The sequence below is a fragment of the Protomyctophum bolini genome (genome assembly GCF_963924005.1).
Source record: "Protomyctophum bolini genome assembly, chromosome: 1".
In the NCBI taxonomy this organism is placed as follows: domain Eukaryota; kingdom Metazoa; phylum Chordata; class Actinopteri; order Myctophiformes; family Myctophidae; genus Protomyctophum; species Protomyctophum bolini.
The window spans coordinates 12,645,133-12,666,138 of record NC_137862.1 but is presented as its reverse complement, the minus strand read 5'-3'; the positions used below and the strand labels follow the sequence as shown (position 1 = coordinate 12,666,138).

At 43.5% G+C, this 21,006-nt stretch overlaps 1 protein-coding gene across 4 annotated transcripts in view; it reads right to left on the bottom strand.

Annotated features, from left to right (window-relative positions):
* Positions 1 to 21,006, bottom strand: part of neo1a (neogenin 1a) — a 180,999-nt gene that overhangs the window by 99,131 nt on the left and 60,862 nt on the right. For all 4 annotated transcript variants that reach the window (XM_080768351.1, XM_080768352.1, XM_080768353.1 and 1 more), the window contains exon 2: positions 5,804 to 6,127. In XM_080768351.1, the coding sequence (XP_080624477.1) occupies positions 5,804 to 6,127 (324 nt within the window). The remainder of the gene's footprint in view (positions 1 to 5,803; positions 6,128 to 21,006) is intronic.

Here is a 21,006-nt window from a genome sequence, read left to right as displayed (position 1 = left end):
GCAACTGTGCATGCACACACGTGCGCGCGCGCACACACACACACACACACACACACACACACACACACACACACACACACACACACACACACACACACACACACACACACACACACACACACACACACACACACACACACACACACACACACACACACACACACACACACACACAGTCACACAGTCACACACACGTCTGCAGAGTAGAGATAGGGATTTCTCTGTCAGCCTCTCCGGCTACCCAGTGGACCTAATCAGTCAGTGAATACTCCTAAAATGGAGGCTGTCGTCTGCTCTCAGCCCTGCAGACTCCCTAGCGACTCTTTTCTCCAGCAGACATTCTCCAGGGAATGTCCGCACATACCTACAGTACTGTAAAGTGCCATCCACTCTTCTCCTTCCTCAGCCACGTTTTCTTTCCCCGCTGCTTATATTTTACAACTGTTGCATACTGTTGCCCTTTCTCATCATCTGTGCTCCAAGAGTTTCCTTTCCTTTACCCCTCCAAGTTCAGTGCAGGACATGTGCAATAACTACGCATAACTAGACCTTTTTTCTTCTTTACTTCATGCTGCCTTCCAGAGACAGATCTTCATGCTGCCTTCCAGAGACAGATCTTCATGCTGCCTTCCAGAGACAGATGAAAATCAGGGTATTGGAATGCCATGGTGACCCTGACCTCATTTCCAGGTCAGGACTATTTGTCACGAAGACAATCCTGGCTGCTCAGCAATGAGGTATCATGCAATTCAGGGGTGGGCAACTTTGATGATGGAGAGGGCCACTATATGTCCACACTCACTCCAGACTGAGGGCCACATTGCATTTACTGTCTGGCAGAAACCTCTTATCTCTGACTTTTCCCGTAATGCCGCACTTCGTCATTCTACAGCAAGCTCAAAATGCGTTTTAGTGTGACACGTTTTGAGCTTGTAGATCTGCTATATTTGAATTGGAATCCTGATTATTATTATTATTAATTTGCTATTTTTTAATTGGAATCCTGAAAGATAACGTTTGTATTTCATTTCAAATGCATTTAGTTATAAGTTACTTGATTATACAAATATATTGGACATAAAAAAAGTCGCTACAATTTTAATGCCAGCTACTAATATCTAAAGCGGGTTATATTTGCATGTTTGCATAATATACTGTATATCAGCAACTGGATAATAGATATTAACCCATGGGGCACATTAAGTGAAGGTGGTGGTTGGCCTTCAGGGCACCAGTTGCTCATGTCTAATTGGTCATTTGGAGTGTGTGTGTGTGTGTGTGTGTGTGTGTGTGTGTGTGTGTGTGTGTGTGTGTGTGTGTGTGTGTGTGTGTGTGTGTGTGTGTGGGTGTGTGGGTGTGGGGGGGGGGGGGAGGTAATTGAATACAAAGCTGCATTGTGAACGATTTTGTGTTGACCAACAATGGAAAGTCTCACGTTCACATGTACAGAGTGCCAACGTGTGCACACCCAAGGCCAGTACACACAAAAGAGAGGGGAAGAAAAGAAAAGGTTTGTGCGTGTGTGCGTGCGTGTGTTCGTGCGTGCGTTCGTGCGTGCGTGCGGTCACTGGACAAACAAAAGGTGTGGATTGGGGGAAAATGGAAAAGAATAACAGAGGGGAGGGAACGGTAATAGAAGGGAAAGAAAAGAAAGGAAAAGTGTGAGACAGAGGATAGCTGATGAGACAGGGAGAAAGATGAGAGGAGGAAGGAGAGGCATGGTGCTTTTTGGGAAGCGAGGAAAGAAACTCGCAAGGATTGAGAGGGAGAGATACAGACAGTTCAGTCCTGCCCACGTGACATGTCACCAGAACCTTTGTGTGTGTGTGTGTGTGTGTGTGTGTGTGTGTGTGTGTGTGTGTGTGTGGCTTTTGGCCAAGCATGGAAGTTCAGGTGTTCACGCGCGACAGGCTGCAGCCTTCTAACTCTTGTAACTTTTATTTTTGTAGAAGAGGCAAACTAATATTGTTTATGCCGTTTGCTTTGATTGAATAATTGATTAAATAGTGTTGATTATCGTGTATTAATCTAATTATAGTAAACTAATACTATTATACTAAAAAAGATAAAGAATCAAGGGAAAGAGACCTTACAGTACAATAATGTTTCAAGTTTACACATACAAATAAATTACACAATAATCAACAAACATTATTTAGAACACACAATCAATTATTCCATCAAAGCAAACGGCATAAACAATATTAGTTTGCCTCTTCTACAAAAATAAAAGTTACTGTCGCATGTGCCAAGCTGTCATTCTCTTGTATTATTATATCGTACTCATTTCCCACCACGGAGTAAAAGTAACCAGACTATCTAGCATGTATCCTCCACCTGGAAGGAAAGTCTGGTGCTGCGGCCGGCAGTGTCGGTAGGCCAATCAGAGGCAGGCGGGGCGTTACCATGTCTATGCTCGGACGTAGAAAAGATTCACGTGTCCAATGGGAGGAGGAAGTCAAGCGGAAGTACTGAAGGCATGCTGCGTCGCTGCCACTCAATTGGACTACTGGCCAATCACAGCACGTCTTTTACGGGATTTCCATTTTAAAGCAAGTGCCGCTGGGAAAGAGGGAGTCACGTCTCTGATTGGTCTACCGAACGTCCCCATCTGTTACGTACCCGGAAGCTTCCACTTTGCTTCCGCTATGCTTCCTCGGGAAAGCTTGCCTCCATGTTGTGTTCCCTCGAGATACAGACTACGCGTCAGAGCCGGAAGAGACGTCTACGCTTATATGTCTATGGTTTCCGTGAGCTGATGGCATTTCTCGGCTGGCGTCAACTTTGTGCACACTATGCGCAAGCAGCTCACTACTGGCCAATCACAGCAGGGCTGCAGTGGGATCCATAATAACGCCACGCCGAGTTATAAATAAGATGCCGACGAGAGACATGCAGTGTGCACAGAGATACACGCTCGTACAGTGTTATTTTTATTTATTTTTTATCAACCTCTATTATTTGAGTGGTGGTGAGCAAATCGAAAAATACTTTTTTTCCATATCCCTAATAAATAACTGCATAAAGTTTTAAATAGATTTCTAGCACAAAATATGTGGAAGTAGTTAGATTCCGATTTTTTTAGAAGAATAATATGACGTAAAATATGACATAGAATTCTCCATTCATTGTCAATGGGAATTTAATGTTTATGTAGGACACACACTAAAAGCATAGGAGGGGCGAGCGCCCCTCAAAAAGAATATATATAGCCCTTGAACACAGGATGGAAGACAAATGTAGCCAAATGTAACCAATCAGACAGAGCAAATTCAACTGATTAGAAAACCCAGTCCCGAGTCTCCCGACTGCTTCAGCTAGGGTTAGTAATCAAATAAAATGGAACGATATAGGTATAGAGATGGGGGGGGGGGGGGGGGGGATAAGCGATTCTCTCTACCGTCTTTCCGTTAGGGGGTATCCCTGAATGCTGAAATGGGACTCACCTCAAGCCACAGGAGGAGGAGTGGGTTGAAAGAGTGGGGGGGGGGGAAACAGAAGGAGGGGGAGAGTTTTGCGAGAGACGACTAGACGGTAGAGATGGGAGTCTCATTATTCGCATCTTACTCTATGCACTGCAAGCCTCTCTCTCCCTGCCCTATAATTTTTTTCTCCCCCTCCCTTTCCCTCACTGAGACTCAAGCTGAATACATAAACCCACGCCCGGCTAAGCCACTCTCCCCCCAGTCTCTGAATGTTTCTCTGCTATCTCATGTGCTACACGTGCGCTCACACACACAGAGTGGATGACAAAGGGGGCAGACAGAAAATAAACACAGAGTAGAAAGGGGTTGAAAAACAAATAGACATGGACAGAAAGAGAGAATGATAAAGAGAAGAGGTGTAAGGGGATAAGGGGACGAGGAGGAGCGCCGTCGCTTGTGGTGAGGGCTCTTCTATATAAAGAACTAGGGGACACGTCCCGCAGTAATCAATCCTATTATTATTACCCGCCATTCCCTGCAGCATGCTAACCGGACAAGCCATTATGTCTCAGAGGTCACGCCCAGGGCCTTCGCTCCTCCCCGTCTACGCCATCGTTCCTGGCCTAATGGCCTGCTCCTTCCACGCTGAAATTAACCTTTTTTATTGGCCACCTGCCAGCATGCTGGAGACGCATTACTGGCTTGGTGTGTCCGTGTGTCAATATGGGTGTATGACACGGTGCACGCGTGTGTGTGTGTGTGGGTGTGTGTGTGTGTGTGCACGTGTATGTGTGTAGAATGGTTTTCTCTTGCTTCTAAGTCAGAATTGATTGAATCCAACATCCCGTAGGCAGGTCCGATTGGTTGCGAGGCTGTTTGAGAGCTCATTTCAGCACATGAGTCCAACAACCACATGAGTCCTGTCTGCATTAAACATGAATCAGGTTTCTCTGACAGGCATTGATGGAGAGCCAGGCACGACTGTGTACCAACATGGTCCCCACTTGAATTCACTTCAAAGGGACACACGCACATGCACGCACACACACACACACACACACACACACACACACACACACACACACACACACACACACACACACACACACACACACACACACACACACACACACACACACACACACACACACACACACACACACACACACACAGGATACGCTCTGGTTGGCTGTGATATTGATGTGTTAAAATGACCTTAAGGTCAGAGGATTTCCCATGGTGATCATGAGGTCAGCCCATGAACGGGCCAAAGGATGGGCTGGGGCAGCGGAGAGCACACAATTATCTACTATTACCACCATCAATAAACTAAGCACTAATTGAATGTGTGCAGGCGGGAAATGCCTAGAACGGTGTTCAATTAATATGAAAAAAGGTCAACCTATTAAGCTCTTATAATACCAAACACATACCGTGGCTTTGTAGTGTCCGCTAGTAAAACCATGGAGGAAATTTTTACTTCTGCCTTGAAACAAACTCTACCCCATGTAAAATGCAAACCAGGGATATGTACAGTATAACAATGTGCAGTGAGGAGTACTATTCCTGCCTCTCTAAGAGGAAAGAAGGGCCTTGTCAAGCTCTTGATTGACAATAATATATGCTCTTTTTCTCAGAATGAAAAAGACACTAAGCACACTATGAATCCACACCTGTGTGACGTGAGCTATACTGTAATTGTTATACTGTACTGAACTCCTGTACAGACAGACACTCGTGCTGAAAAAGACTGGTGTTACATTAAAACTCAGCTTTCTCAAACTCAACACTGTGCACAATGTGAAGCTCAACAGTACCACTTTCTTACCTGTTGGCACCCTAAACAGAAAGACAGACAGACAGACATAGGGACACACAAAGCTACATGATGGAGACGGTGTGCCCATGCACTGCTCAAAAAGAAGTAAAACTTTGTGCAGCCACTATCTGAGACTAGCCTATTGTCAAAGCGCTCTCTCTCTCTCTCTCTGTACCTGGCAGGGCAGTGCAGAGTGGAAAGCACACAGAATGCTGCTGTTCCAATGCCTGCAAATTGAATTCAGTGGTGTGACTCGACTTCAAACTCCTAATAATCCCACACCACTTGCTGCTCCCATAGCAGAACAAGGTCACATTGTACTGTAGGCCTGGCAAAAACAGACCTCTTTGGCCAAAATGCAGGTACAGTGGAAGGTATGGCGTATTGCTATACTTTACATCAATATTATCTTTCTACATTTTCATTAAAGCGTCCTATCATGTTTGGGATTTTCCTCACATGGTTTCCCAGGTTGAAAATGCGCCAAGATACCAAACTTTCCGAGTGGTAAGGGACAGTTTATGACCAATTCAGGCTTAATATCTTTGGCAGCTCTTACCTGCTACAGAGAGGCGTGCCGTCCGGCTAGAGATGGATCCCAAGTTGTCGATAGTGGCGACGCACTGATAGGTGCCCTCGTCGGGCTTGTTGTGCTTGGAGTGCACCACCTGTGTGATGAGCAGCGAGCCGTCGGGTAAGACCCGCCGCCTCTCGTCCGAGACCAAGCTCATGAAGGTGCCGTCTTTCTTCCACTCCACTCGTGCCGGCAGGGCCTCGTCGCTGTGGGCCGAGCAGTTGAGCAACGCGGGGGCGCCTCGCACCGCCAGAGTGTCCCGCGGCTCCACGGTGAACCAGAACGGGCTGAAGGGTAACGCCGTCGTAACTAGAGGGAGAGAGAGAGAGAGAGACGAGAGAATTAGGTGAGTTGGCATCATGCCCATTATAGGATTGTAACGTTTTCATTGTCGAGTAGGATGTATAGCATAGGATTAGTTGCTTTTGTATTTCCAGTCATTTCAACTTTGTTTTGTTTGCAGTATCCTATCAAATAAATAACAGCCACAATGACAAAGGACCACACAAGTTTTGACATCCTATCCTATATTAACCCATTCTGGGTAGGAACCCCTTTTGGTGTTTCAAGGATTATGTTATACTTTAGCTATTGAGAAATAGCAGATCTACAAGTTCATAGCGCGGTACCGAGTGCGGCGCTACGAGCTTGTAGGTCTGCTATTTTTGAAAAACCGTGAAAATGTGGCACAAATCTTTTAATATATATTCTTTCAGAGCGAACATTTTTAACTCAACCATGTCACTGGAACAACATTTTTCAAATACAGATAATTCTGGGGCTCCTTGACGTGAAAAAGGTTGAACACCACTGACATAGAAACATAGGTTTTTCAGGGTGGAGGGTCGAACGGCGGACCTCTGATATCACTTTGACCACGGAAAATTTGAGAAGGAAGTGACATGACACTTTCATGGGAGACAAATCTCGCACCGGAAGTGACATGTATACAAAGCAGTGAATGGAGCAAGCTAGACCAGCTCATAACAAACATTATTTATGCACCATTGAGACCTTTGTCATAGAATCGGTTCAGGCACATGAAAGAAGACATATCACAGTTTGCTTTCTAATCACTTGCTTTTCGATGTGCACATTGGCCAATTGGCTATTGGAAAGCCATTGGCAGTGGCTACTCCTCACTGACTCAGACATAACCATAAACAAGCCCAATACACCCATGTATAGGCATACAGTATATGGAGATTTGATTCTCCAGAACGACAGAGATTATAGGGCAGTGACTTTTGAAGATCACTGGCCCCACCATTGTAACCACTGGTCTAGAAACATTACTTTTGAATCAACAAATAATAATCAAGAATTGACCCTCGTTATAAAAACTGAACCAATATGATGCAACAGTAATTTATTTAAGTCACCGACTGTGTAACAAAGTTACCACAAAGCAACTTGAAGGAAACACTGCTCTGTCTGTGCAGTCAGTTGTGAATGAATTAATGCACTGCATTGCACTGCACTGCACGCTGGTGGAGTGAACAGTGGACTTTCTGGACAAATCAGGCGCCTCTACTTTTCAACCAACTGAGACACAGGGCTGAAATGCTATGTTGCATCGTTAACTAACGAGACGATTAAATAAAACATCATTACAAAACACTAGTACCACAGGAAAATGAAGTGAAATCAGATGTTTTCATTTTTAATGCATACATTTTACTGGCTCGAGTGGGCAAGTGGAACGTGTGTTCTGCTGGCCCGGAGTGTTTAAATAGTACTTTGTGGGTCAGTGGGCCATAATGTCTAACCCTAGAACTACAAATTCTCCAAAAGCTCCCTTCATCACCCCAAAAATTCCAAAAGAGATCACAACCGAACCAACCAATAAACAACTGGAGTTCATGACTAGGGATGGACAAGGACTTTGACCTATATGGTCAATGCTGTAGCTAGTTAATTGCTCCGTCTATCCCCTCCTCTCATTGTCTCCACCAGGCCGAAGGCATGGGGAGAGAGTATGTTTTGCACTACAGTGGGGTTCCCTTGGTTTATGCCGGCCCAGTACCCATAGTTACCTCTAGGTATTTAAAAGTACCTGGGTACCTATGGAAGTCACACCTCTTATGGGTGTGGTTTAGTCTTAAGGGGAGTTTTCTTTTCACCTACTGTGTAATATAATAAACAGACAGTAGGTGGCAGTAGGGCAGTAGGACAGAGGCCAGTGCAGTATTCAGCTTGCAAATGTAATGAAAATTTGAAGGGATGTGCCAGGGACCCCCCATTTGAGAGGATATGCCAGGGACCCCATAAGAGAAGGTTTTTACAGCTATAGCAGTGACTCTCAACCCGTTTAATTTCAAGGACCCCCAGTTTGACATGCATTAGTCTATCTATGGAGTATGGAGGGGGGGTCCCTGGCGTGTCTCTTCGGGTGGGGGTCCCTGGCGTGTCTCTTCGGGTGGGGGGTCCCTGGCGTGTCTCTTCGGATGGGGGTCCCTGGCATATCTCTTTAATCTGAATATTGTCTTGATGATTATTGATTATTTTGAGCTTGTAGATCTGCTACTTTAGCCCTTTTTTAATTTGAATCCTTAACACCCCCCCACCCAACTATACAGCTTGCAAATTTAATAAAAATTTGAAGGGATGTGCCAGGGACCCCCGTTTGGGAGATGTGCCGGGGACCCCCATTTGAGAGGATATGCCAGGGACCCCCATAAGAGAAGGTTTTTAGAGCTATAGCCATTAGTCTATGGAGGGGGGGTCCCTGGCGTGTCTCTTCGGGTGGGGGTCCCTGGCGTGTCTCTTCGGGTGGGGGGTCCTTGGCGTGTCTCTTTAATCTGAATATTGTCTTGATGATTATTGATGAAATGTTTGCAATTAAATACCCCCTGTTCTGAGGACTGTACATTAACTGTACATTAACTAAAATTTGCAAATAAATGTAGTGGCGTAGAAATACAATATTTGCCTCTGAGATGTAATGGAGTAGAAGTAAATAAAATACACATTAACAACTATACACAATTTGGCCATTTTAAAATAGCGTGTGAGCTTGTGGATCTGCTATTTTCAAAATATTTTTATATATTTGAAAACTTGAAATGAGACAGAAAATCTAAATTAAATTAAATTCAAAGGAGCTTTATATATATATATTATATATATATATATTTATATGTGTGTGTGTGTGTGTGTGTGTGTGTGTGTGTGTGTGTGTGTGTGTGTGTGTGTGTGTGTGTGTGTGTGTGTGTGTGTGTGTGCGTGCGTGCGTGTGTGTTACTGAAAAAAAGTAAAAATACTTTTCACTACTATTGGTATGTCTGTAAATCTGTCCTTCCCTCCTAATTTGTTTACTCAAGATTCTTTTGAATTTCTAAATGCTTATTGTGCTACTCCGACAGAACTCACTAGGATCTCCAGCTTCAATTGTCTCTTTAGACATGCTAATAAGCTGGTCAGGCTACTACTTGGCCTCAACCCCCGAATCCAACTAACACCTCCACACTTTGAAAGGCTGGAAGGGCTTAGGGTTGACAACAGAGTACAGCATCTTGCAATGGGTCTGGTCCACAAGATTCGCTACACACCACCAAGATGTACTTTCTGTGCTTGTTTATTGCAAACTGTTAAATAACCGAGTCAATTAATCAATCAGTTATATACCCCATATTACAATAAAAAACTAAACTAAATGGAAAGTGGAAACTAATGATATATTCAAAACAAACAACCTAATGTTAGGGTTCATGTTGATTGATTTAATACTTTATGAACGGTATGCAGGGGGGGAAGCACAGGAAAGCACCTACAGTTTGACATGAAGTACATTTCAGTTCAAACCAGACTCCTGTAGGCTACACTCTCAGAGATAAATGAGGATTCCATTGTATAACTCATTGATGGATTGACTACTTTATTTGTAAGAAACACGCACATAAAGTCAAGTTGAATACAAACAAGAGTATGATATAAAGCGATTGTGATAAAAGCGCTATATAAAAGCACAATTTACCATTTACCAAAAGGATTAACCCCAAGATATGGCCTGTTTCCATTGAGGTCCTGTGTATTCAATTAATCAAAACGTACAGCCCAGAAGTTCTGTACGGTTAGGACATGTAACTCAGTTTCCACTCCATTTTGTGTGCAGTGGATGCATAGTGTAGTCTGTCACTTCTGAACATTTTAATTCCCTTACAAATACCCCATATTACAATAAAAAATAACCTAAATGGAACATGAAAACTAATGATATATACATTCAAAACAAACAACATTGCGTTAGGGTTCATGTAATTGATTGATTGAATTTTTTAAGAACAGTGTGCAGGGAAAAAACATAGGAGAGCACAGTTTGAAGTGAATAACATTTCACCCTGGCTCCATTGTTTGTTTGTTTGGGACACAGCTAAAGGTGTTGGATGCGCCGTGGGGGGTGGGGTAATATGAACTGTCTTGCCACTGTGCCAGGAAACTATGAAGCATTTCAGCTCACATAATGTATTAAACTCCTGAACATCATTAAATATGAATTAAAATACTCTATATTCTCTTGCATCCAAAGAGCCTAAAGTATTACCGATTTCCAATACTTTTACTTCTACTCCACATCTCAGAGGCAAATATTGTAATTTGGCAGGCAGGCAGACAGACAGACAGACCCTGACTATCTATGCCACTATTTGTAATAGAGTACATTTAATAGAGTTAAATATCTATAAGGGTCCATTTGGTTAACAACTATCCATTTAGCTGGGGACCACCTGGAGCCCCTCAGGGACCACTGTTTAGGAAGAGAGGGAGGGAGTGAGGGATGGAGGGAGAGAGAGATGGAGGGAGGGAGAGAGATAGAGTTGCCAGGGACCCCCATTTGAAGAGATATGCCAGGGACCCCCATTTGAAAAAGATATGCCAGGGACCCCCATTTGAAAATATATGCCAGGGACCCCCATTTGAAGAGATATGCCAGGGACCCCCATTTGAAAAATATATGCCAGGGACCCCCATTTGAAGAGATATGCCAGGGACCCCCATTTGAAAAAGATATGCCAGGGACCCCCATTTGAAAAATATATGCCAGGGACCCCCATTTGAAGAGATATGCCAGGGACCCCCATTTGAAAAATATATGCCAGGGACCCCCATTTGAAGAGATATGCCAGGGACCCCCATTTGAAAAATATATGCCAGGGACCCCCATTTGAAAAATATATGCCAGGGACCCCCATTTGAAAAAGATATGCCAGGGACCCCCATTTGAAGAGATATGCCAGGGACCCCCATTTGAAAAATATATGCCAGGGACCCCCATTTGAAAAAGATATGCCAGGGACCCCCATTTGAAGAGATATGCCAGGGACCCCCATTTGAAAAAGATATGCCAGGGACCCCCATTTGAAAAATATATGCCAGGGACCCCCATTTGAAGAGATATGCCAGGGACCCCCATTTGAAAAATATATGCCAGGAACCCCCATTTGAAAAGATATGCCAGGGACCCCCATAAGAGAAGGTTTTTACAGCTATAGCAGTGACTCTCAACCCGTTTAATTTCAAGGACCCCCAGTTTGACATGCATTAGTCTATGGAGTATGGACCCCCATTTAATGGCATTTATATCTCTGGGACCCCCAATATTTATATTGTAACATCAATGATAATTTAACTTTAGAGTGTAGAAATGGAACCAAATGGACCCTAACCGCTTACTCAAATAAATATTACTTGTAACAGTATGTATTTCAATGTATTTCAATATTACAGTATTGATACTTTAGTTTACAGTACAAATTTACTGCATATTGCTAGAAGCTACATATTAAGACTCAGTGCATGCAGCTCTGCTCATCATGGGCCGACGCCACCTGGTGGTTGAATAGCCACTCCACATATTAAAATAAACCTGTGGGTGTGGCTGAGAATCTGGGGGTGTGTCTGTGGGTGTGTCTAACATAAATACCCATAGGTACCCATCAATGTCATTTTGAGATTGAGGCACAGACGAATAGGACTGTACCGTACGTCCGTGTGTGTGTGTGTGTCTGTCCGTCCGTTACCAGTTAATCTCCAGCACCGTTAACTCGGTCGATGCCAAACTTTGCACACACACTCCCTGGATGCCAACAATGAACCTCTGCCCCAAAATTCCAGAACGGGCTGTTATAGTGCCACCATGAGTGAAACGTTGCATGCACACTCACTAAAGGAAATCGTTACACAGTATCTCTATAAGCATGTGCTCAAGACCGATCTGTCCGTTTTGAACAAAAAGCCTCAAATCATGAACGCAGTGTACAATATACGTGACATCTTTCATGCACTTTCCTACTAGGCTGAGGAATATATCCCACCCTTTTCACATTGGCCTGTTATAACAGGTGGATTTTTGAAAAACACATTTTTGGAACAAAATGCCTCAAATCATCCAATGCCTCAAATTTCCCCATCTACTTACATGGGAAAAATCGCAACCTAGCGACACCTGCATCACAGGCCACCGTTCTCACCGTTACCCCACTGGCATGCTTCCTCTAGCATACCTGCCTTCCACCACTTCCGCCATCTACAGCCCAGGTAAACAATTCCAGGTCTGTCTGTCTGGCTGCCTGCGCACGTGCGTGTGCGACTGAGCTTGCGTGCGTACACGCGTGTCTCCCAACTCACGCAACACTATGGCTTACAATTACTGCACACAGCAAAAAAAACAAACACACAAAAAATATAATACAAGTTAAAATGAATGGCAATCAACAATATTTATGGGGACAGGCAATATCTCACAATGGGTAAGGACTAGTAAATGTCATTTCAGGGCATTCATCCTGTTAACAGCCTATACGGTATGTTAGGTCTTGTAAAAATAGAACAGAGATGACGTTCGACGAGTCGATTCGCCTTGATAAAATGTGTTGCTAGTCGACTATTGATTGAAACTGAGAATGTCCATTCCTGGTCCTGACAAATTTAACCCACTCTGAGTCAGAGAGAGACTCATTAAATCTCTCTCTCTCTCTCTCTGTCTCTCCCCTTCTCCCTCTCTCCCCCTCTCTCTCTCTCTCCCCCTCTGAGTAGTGCATATTGAAATGAATATTATCTCCAGTTTTATTATAAGAAAACAGTGAAGCATTTAATACTTTGGTGGCCATTTTGCAAATGTAAATGGCAAATCTCACTGACAAGGATAGTGCACTAGTCTTTGAGTAAGTGCAATTGCTTTGCATTTGTCCTCATCCATTATTCAACTGCTCCCACCCTAAGAGTCACATTGTGGTATTGTTTAGATAAATAACACCAATTATCAGTTCCGCCGGGAAAGGGAGAGCTAGTGAAATAATTAAGGGGGTCTGAAGGTATTTTAATAATGCATCGAATAGAGTAAAATAAGTGGCTGAATGTTAAATGTAGTTTAAAATATGCCTGCTACTGTATGTTCCAAGGAAATGGCACACCTCAAGGGAAAAGGGAGAACTAAAAGGAAGAAAAGGAAAAGAGATAGAAGGGGGGTGTATGTGTAGAGAGATAGAGGAGGGGGATGAGATAGACGAGGGGAAGAGAGAGAGAGAGAGAGAGAGAGAGCAAGCAATAGAGGCTACATCTACGGTTGAGATATTTAACTTATATAATCTATCGCGAGGTACCAAATCCCTAGTGTAAGTGATCTAAAGAAAGCGATAATGTAATGCATGGTACATGCTGTATAATATATTGAAGGGAGGTAATGTAATGCATAGTATGCCGTATATTAGAGAGGTATGTAGAACGTATATTGCAGTGCAGTCACAATATGGTTACTCCTTCCTCACTGCAGTGGATGAACCTGGAAATGCCAACGATTACAAATTAGGGCTTAATTGAATCACTGAACTACATAAATATTTGCTCCATCCAGGGCCAGAAATAGAAAATAGTTCCAACTAAACTGCCTCTAAACCGATATCTCAAGCTGAAGAGCTGCTATTCGTCCAAAAATGCATTTACAGAGAAGGCTAGATTGAGTTTAAGAACTACCCTCAATCTGTCTGGCCCACTCACTGCTGGACCTTGGCACCTCTGTGCCCGTCTACAGCGACCAGGTCAGACCAATTAGCAACTCAGAGTCCTAGAAGCCAATTGCTACTTTTGGCCGTTACCACAGATCTCATCGTGTCCCAGTAGGACCAATATGGTTGGCAACTTTCACAGCTCTAACATACTGTAGTGTAACCAAGATTACTGTAAGAAATGTGCAGCTGCAACTTTGCAAGTGAAGCAAAACAAAACAAAACAAACAATAAAACGTGCATCATTGTAAATTATAAACATATGTAGCTCTTACTCTTAGAACAAGTTCAATAAGGAAGATCTCTCTTCAACACTTTTCCATCTCTATTGCTGGGAATGCACAAACATCCTTTCGTTCACGGCTTGAAATGTGAGCACTTCTAGCCAATCTGCACACTTGCACAGTCAAATATAATCCATCCCGACCCCACCAAGTCTCAACCCACCTCCATCCCCGACTTCACCAAGTCTCAACCCACCTCCATCCCCGACTTCACCAAGTCTCAACCCACCTCCATCCCCGACTTCACCAAGTCTCAATCGTCTAGAGTTGAGAAGGAAGGAGGTTCATCTGCACTGCCACCACCAGCGTCTAGATCCCAGGATCAGATTCAGATATAATACTTTTAAAATATATAATCCTCACTAGACATGGTTTGGTGACCAGCCTGGAACAGTGGAATATCTATATAATGAAACTATGCAAACCCAGAACCCGCTGTCAGGCTTCCTCAGAGCGTGTAGTGTTATGTCAAGTGGTAGTCTATATAGCCCTCAAGCTTCTTTTCCAAACAACATATCCTGTTTATTTACATTTCAATTCATGCTCCCCTTATTTTCATCAATCCTATATGACTGCCTTAACCACTAGGCCCACCCCCACTTAAATATATAAAGCTTCTGTGGTGCATACAAAGTTTGGCATTGATCAGTCCTCTAGACAGACAAAGAGACAGACACAAGTGAATGTCAATGACATTCACCTTGTCTATATTTCATTGAACACAGCAGTTGCGCATCGGTTAGCAGGCAAGCTTCACTCTGCGATTGGCTCACTGTCACGCACACACGGGCACACACACACACACACACACACACACACACACACACACACACACACACCTAAAGGCAGAAAGTGATGTGAAAATCAAACAATTCAGTCAGCAAGCAGGAAAAATAATAATAAAACATATTTCTTATTATCAGGTGTTACTCTTCTTCCAATCCAACACTCAGTGCCAAGAATGTGGTTTTAAATGTAGGTCAAACTGTTACGCAGTGATTGATTTCAGGAAATCAATAATAATAATGCTGCCAAGTGTATGTATTAGGTAGACTGTGGCAGAACACCAGTACAACAGATGGAGAGAGACCAGCATGGAGCAGAACACCAGTACAACAGATGGAGAGAGACCAGCATGGAGCAGAACACCAGTACAACAGATGGAGAGAGACCAGCATGGACTGGAGCAGAACACCAGTACAACAGATGGAGAGAGACCAGCATGGAGCAGAACACCAGTACAACAGATGGAAAGAGACCAGCATGGAGCAGAACACCAGTACAACAGATGGAGAGAGACCAGCATGGAGCAGAACACCAGTACAACAGATGGAGAGAGACCAGCATGGAGCAGAACACCAGTACAACAGATGGAGAGAGACCAGCATGGAGCAGAACACCAGTACAACAGATGGAGAGAGACCAGCATGGAGCAGAACACCAGTACAACAGATGGAGAGAGACCAGCATGGAGCAGAATACCAGTACAACAGATGGAGAGAGACCAGCATGGAGCAGTGGCAGGAGGGATTAGGTAGTCCTGCTGACCAGCGGAGGCACCATAATCATCTCTGCTTTACGTCGTTGTTGGAACAGCATCTAGGTGTGTGTGTGTGTGTGTGTGTGTGTGTGTGTGTGACTCCAAATGTGGCCATTGTTTTGAGAGAGACCCATTTCCTTAAAAAACACATACACCTCTGTATATGTGACACATATATTATTTTAGTAAGAATTTTAAGGTTTTCAGAAAACCTTAGGTTAGGTTTTAGAAGGCGTTTTTAGAATCGGCCTCAGGTCTACGTAAATGGGCTAAGGAACCTTTATGTATGTATAACGCTGTATCTTGGTGCCCAAGAGAAATTTCTCCTTGGAGACAAAATAAAGGCTAATTGAATTTAATTTAATTTAATTGAACTAGCAAGTAACAATTCTATTGAGTGACTGAAAAGCATTAGATTTTCAGGATGTGGGTGAAATAATAACTGTTCACTGTTTGTTAAAACAGTGGAAGCAGATTTAAATGAGGAAGGGGAACAACCACGAACAAGAAACATTTTAGTTTTTCACTCCACTCATCAATATGGATGGATGTCTTGCACAACTTACTAGGCAAGACAAAGTATAGCTCAGTAAAGTTACGCATGCTTGCACACAAACAAATGCCATATGCTAATAGCAGGCCTTTATTGGTACTGAAATGGTGCTGGTTTTCATTTCACAGCTGCAGAGTTAAAGAGAGAGGTGCCTCTGGGTAGAGCAAACCGGTGTCAGAAACCACATTATAGTGACGGAAGTCTAATCTATTTGGGCCTAGTGGTTTGTTTTGAAAAATAGGAACCACAGCACTGGGGCGAGTAGTGAAAATGGGAGAGCAGGGAGCAAGGTGCTAGAAAATGAGGTTGTCTGCTTGATAAGTATGGGCTGTTACCCCTGTCCCAAATCCACTTTGCTGTGCAGTCAAAAGGGGTTTGAGAGCGCAGCGTATGGTGCTGCCCCGATATGGTCCCTACCTTGCCCTCTTTCCAGCCAACTGTCTGTAAGGAGTTGACGGAGACAAAATGCACTGCGGGATGGTGAATAAGTGCTACATTCCCCAACTTGATCCTGTGTTAAAAAATGGCTTTCAGAGACATCATAATGCATGGAGTCAAAGTGCGGTGTATGCACACATAGCGTGTGTGTCCTTAGAAATGCCTTGTGTAAATTGCCTTGAGTACACATATCACATTTTATGGGGTTTTGGGAGGCGTTTCTGGTTTAATAAGTTTGCCAAGGATTGTGGTGGTGAGACTGGGCAGCATCTCATCAGTTTGGACACCAGAGAGTGGTCTTGTGGTTAGAGTGTCCGCCCTGAAACTGGGAGGTCGGGGTTCGATCCCTGGCCGGGTCATACCAAAGAATGTAAAAATGGGACCCAATGCCTCCCTGCTTGGCACTCAGCATCAAAGGGTTGGATAATTGTAATGAAATGATTCCCGAGCGCGGCACGGCTGCAGCTCACCGCTCCTTGGCTGCGGCTTATCGCTCCAAGAGATGGGTCAAATGCGGAGAACAAATTTCACTGCGGTAACGTGTGTGACAAATTGTACGACTTTGACTTTGATTCAATGACCCTCAAAATGGGAGCCCCGCAATGCTATGCGCTCATGAGCCCTCTCTACTCCTTGTACTTGGCAATGCCAATGCTACTACACACTCAACGTCAATAAGAGTAAGGAGATCGAGTATGGAAAGCCCGCAAGTAAGCATCTACTAGTAGTGGACTCCACTATAGTGGAGATGATCAGGTCAGGGACCTCAAGATCATTGGCATACACATCGCAGAGTCACAACCTACTTTATATTTTGCATACTTTTTGATATTGTTATTTTGTTAACATTTTCTCTTATAATTATCAACTGCAATTCATGGAAGCTTGTACAGAAAATAATTTCACCCACTCCACTTTTACACATAACTAGAAGTTGAAGTACAGTATGAAAGGTAATTCAACAGCAGAAATTCGGTTTCCATTTCTGTCTGTCAAAGTAGTTTTTCTTTAAAGGTGTACTGTAGATTGATTTGACAACTCTAGACGAAAATAGTCCCTGGAGAAAAAAATGATTTATGAATTAAATTAAAATAAGCATGGCTTCTTGACTCCAACATAATTGTCAGCCGGAGAAGTGTAGAATTTCAATAAGTTTGTATCAACCACTTAAACCCCAGCATCCATATTGTGGGGAAAGCTTTCGCAGACAATAGCAGATCGACAAGCTCACAACACGTGAGGCAAAAAGATTGTCATTATTCCAAAATGTAAGGGTATGTAAATGTATGCTTTGTAAAATGTACACCATGAAGTCATAGTCAATGGGCCAAACATCGACTATGAAAAAAAGGAAAGGAAATCGGTAGAAGGGAGGGTGGGTGGTGGGTGCTATAGTGGGGTCTCCCCATCAGACAAAGACCCCCCTATTCTCCCCTTTCTCCAACAGAATTCCACCTCCCCCACTGACCCAACAGTCTGAGAGAAGCCATGTTGACCAGACCTTTTACTAAGCCACTCTTGAGACTGAGTCAACCACTGTTAAAAACCAGCCCTGATTTAAACAACAGAGGCCTTCTTTGGCTCAGACTAGTAGGGAAAGATATACTGAACATGTTAATATACTTGACAAGCATTTACAGCCATTAGAATTCAGAATTAGCGGCACACTGTAGATCACTGTTTGCTAAAGGAAATTACATTGTGACAGTCTTAGCATTGCTTGTCATTTGTGTTCCTTTCTCGTCAAGGAGAAAGAAAGAAAGAAGCAGCCTAACCATGTGCAGGTTCAGCTAGCTCAAGGCCATGGAAATAGAGAAGTATATGTGCTCTACAGAAGAGCAAGTTGGGACATAGGTGGAAGAATGGTTGGTGCACCAACCATACTTACTAAATGTAAGAAGAAATAATCAATCGATGGGGGCATTTATCTCATATTTGTTCCATACAATGCCACAGTGGGAATGGTATCCATGGCAATAAACATTATCTGGGCCCCGAGCAAAGTAGGTGGCTGTGAACAGAACACACAGAGCAGAGCCAGGACCAATTTATAATATTGCACACGTTCTTTCAGAGCAAAACAACATTTTATGATAGTTGAAAGGATAATATTGCACTCTGGTAAACCAAAAGGAGGGAAGTAGCTTTTGCAAGAAACAAAAGTCTTTCTTCTCTTGAGTTGCTCTCTACGCCACACCGGGTCAGTCTCTTTGGAGGAGGCTGATGGAAGGACACATCAGTCTCTCCTTCCCTGCCATGTTTTCTTTCTCTCCTTGATCTCTGTCTATTTCCCTCTGCAGGTTCCCCTTCATCTTTCCATCTCTTCCACTCCTTTCAAAAGCCACCTGCCAGAGAAATTACAGTGATCTGGAGTGGTGGTGGCCGCAGTCGGCAGCAGTCTTGCTTTATTAAAGATGGCCATGAAAACCTATGAATATATTTCTACTGAAAAGACCAAATGCACACTACAGAAGCCAAGGATTTTCATTTAGGGTGGCTGAGAGTTGATATGGCAAAAATATTCCAGCATTAACATGTTCAAAAACACGATTTCAAAACACGATTAATCCTCTAACCTTAGAGGTGTAGACCAAAGCTATTGCACAACACGAAATGTTCATCACATTTTCTCCCCTCTTTATCCAAAGAACTACATTGTGCCCACTCCACTCACATTTCCCTTTTCACGCCTATGTGGATGGCTAGAACGTTGTTGACATGACCCGTTGATTGTAGAATTCACTGCATTCCTTCTTAATGGTTGATGAAATGAGCAGTTAAATCCATGCAAAATGCCGCACAAAATGATTGGTATGCCCAGCGTACACTGGCTACACTGTGCTGGCACACACTCAACTGGCAGATTAAAGGAGGAAAGGATCCAATTTTCTCAGCTCTCCGTTCTCTGTCATCCTGTCTGCTTACAGCCATAAAGAACCTCTGGAGCCCCAGAGAAAACATGACAGGGTCAGAAGTGGGGGTTAGGTCACCGCGACTACATCAGCTTCCCCTGTGCTGAAAACTGCCAAAAACTGTCATTCTAATGAACTCTTTAATCAGATGAAGAAATAGATCCGTTTCAAATGAGTCGCAGTTTAATAGGATTAGTAACTGCTTTGAGTGCAAGAGTCTGAAAGAAATATATATATCACATTTAGAATGTCCCTCTGTCAGAGCAAACCAGTGAGGGTTTATTCGATTGTATCTGTCTTATTGTATTGTATGTTATATGACTAGAAATAGCAATAAAAGGAGGGAAAAGCTTGTGTAAAATATACACTGATCCTGGTCTACTTCATGATTTCTCGACAGACAGTAGTCAATATCAGCATGCAGCAGCAACAGAAGTAATTAATGTGTAACCCCCCTCCCCTTCATTTCCTGTTTTGCCCCAAGGATTCCCAGCTAGATCCAAGACCACCATGGAGCTAGCGATCGCATATAGTGCAACTCAACAGGGTTCCACTTTAAAAAACGCTCAGGACAGCACAGTTTGCACAGCACACCAGAAACGTGTGCATCTGGCACAGAAAATCAGCAGGGAAGAAAATGTTGAAAACTTGTTTAGCCTGTAGCTAAATGACATCCGTGGCTCAACAGTTACCATAATGTCGTACTGGAACCAATTCTCCCAATGAGGCGATAGGGGAAAAACAAACCACACATTTTAAATGAAATTATTATCAGTCAGGGTCACAGTAAGGCTGCTATGACAACCCAGAGCACATTCCTATTAATGCAGGGGAAAGGAGCTGCCTTCTGGCTACATGGAGAAGCTCACCAGGAGCAAATAAATTAAATGAGGGTCAGCCCACCACCAATATGAGTGATATGGCCTAGCTCGCGAGCAAATGGCGTTAGTGTGCTTAAGCATGGCCGTGTGTGCTTGGACTGCAAGATCGATGTCGACAGTGGACAGAGAAACTGCATGGGTGTGAAATGAAAGAACAAGACAGAAAGCAACAAAGAGATACACAGACATGAATCTGAAGGAGCTAGAAGAGACAGAACACTGATTACAACATAATATGTTAGCATGAAAAGGTGAAACAGATCGAACATGCTCTGGTCCTGGAAGGATGAGGTGGAACCGCCTCTCCTTAATAGAACATCCCTGGGGTCATAGTCTTACATCTCGTGCTGCAAAAAACTCTGACAGTAATATTTCTCTCACCTCAGCTAGATGTGGAAATTAAGCACATTAAGCACATAATTGAGGTTCACGTTCATACTTATTACTCCATGAAGAGTCCCTGCGGGCTACAGACCACAGCGGCAGAGCAAATGGTGGGGAACTGGTTTGAAAGGTTGTCCAAGGGTACAGTGTGAGTGAATGTCAGTGATAGCTGCCTCACAATTCTACATAAAAA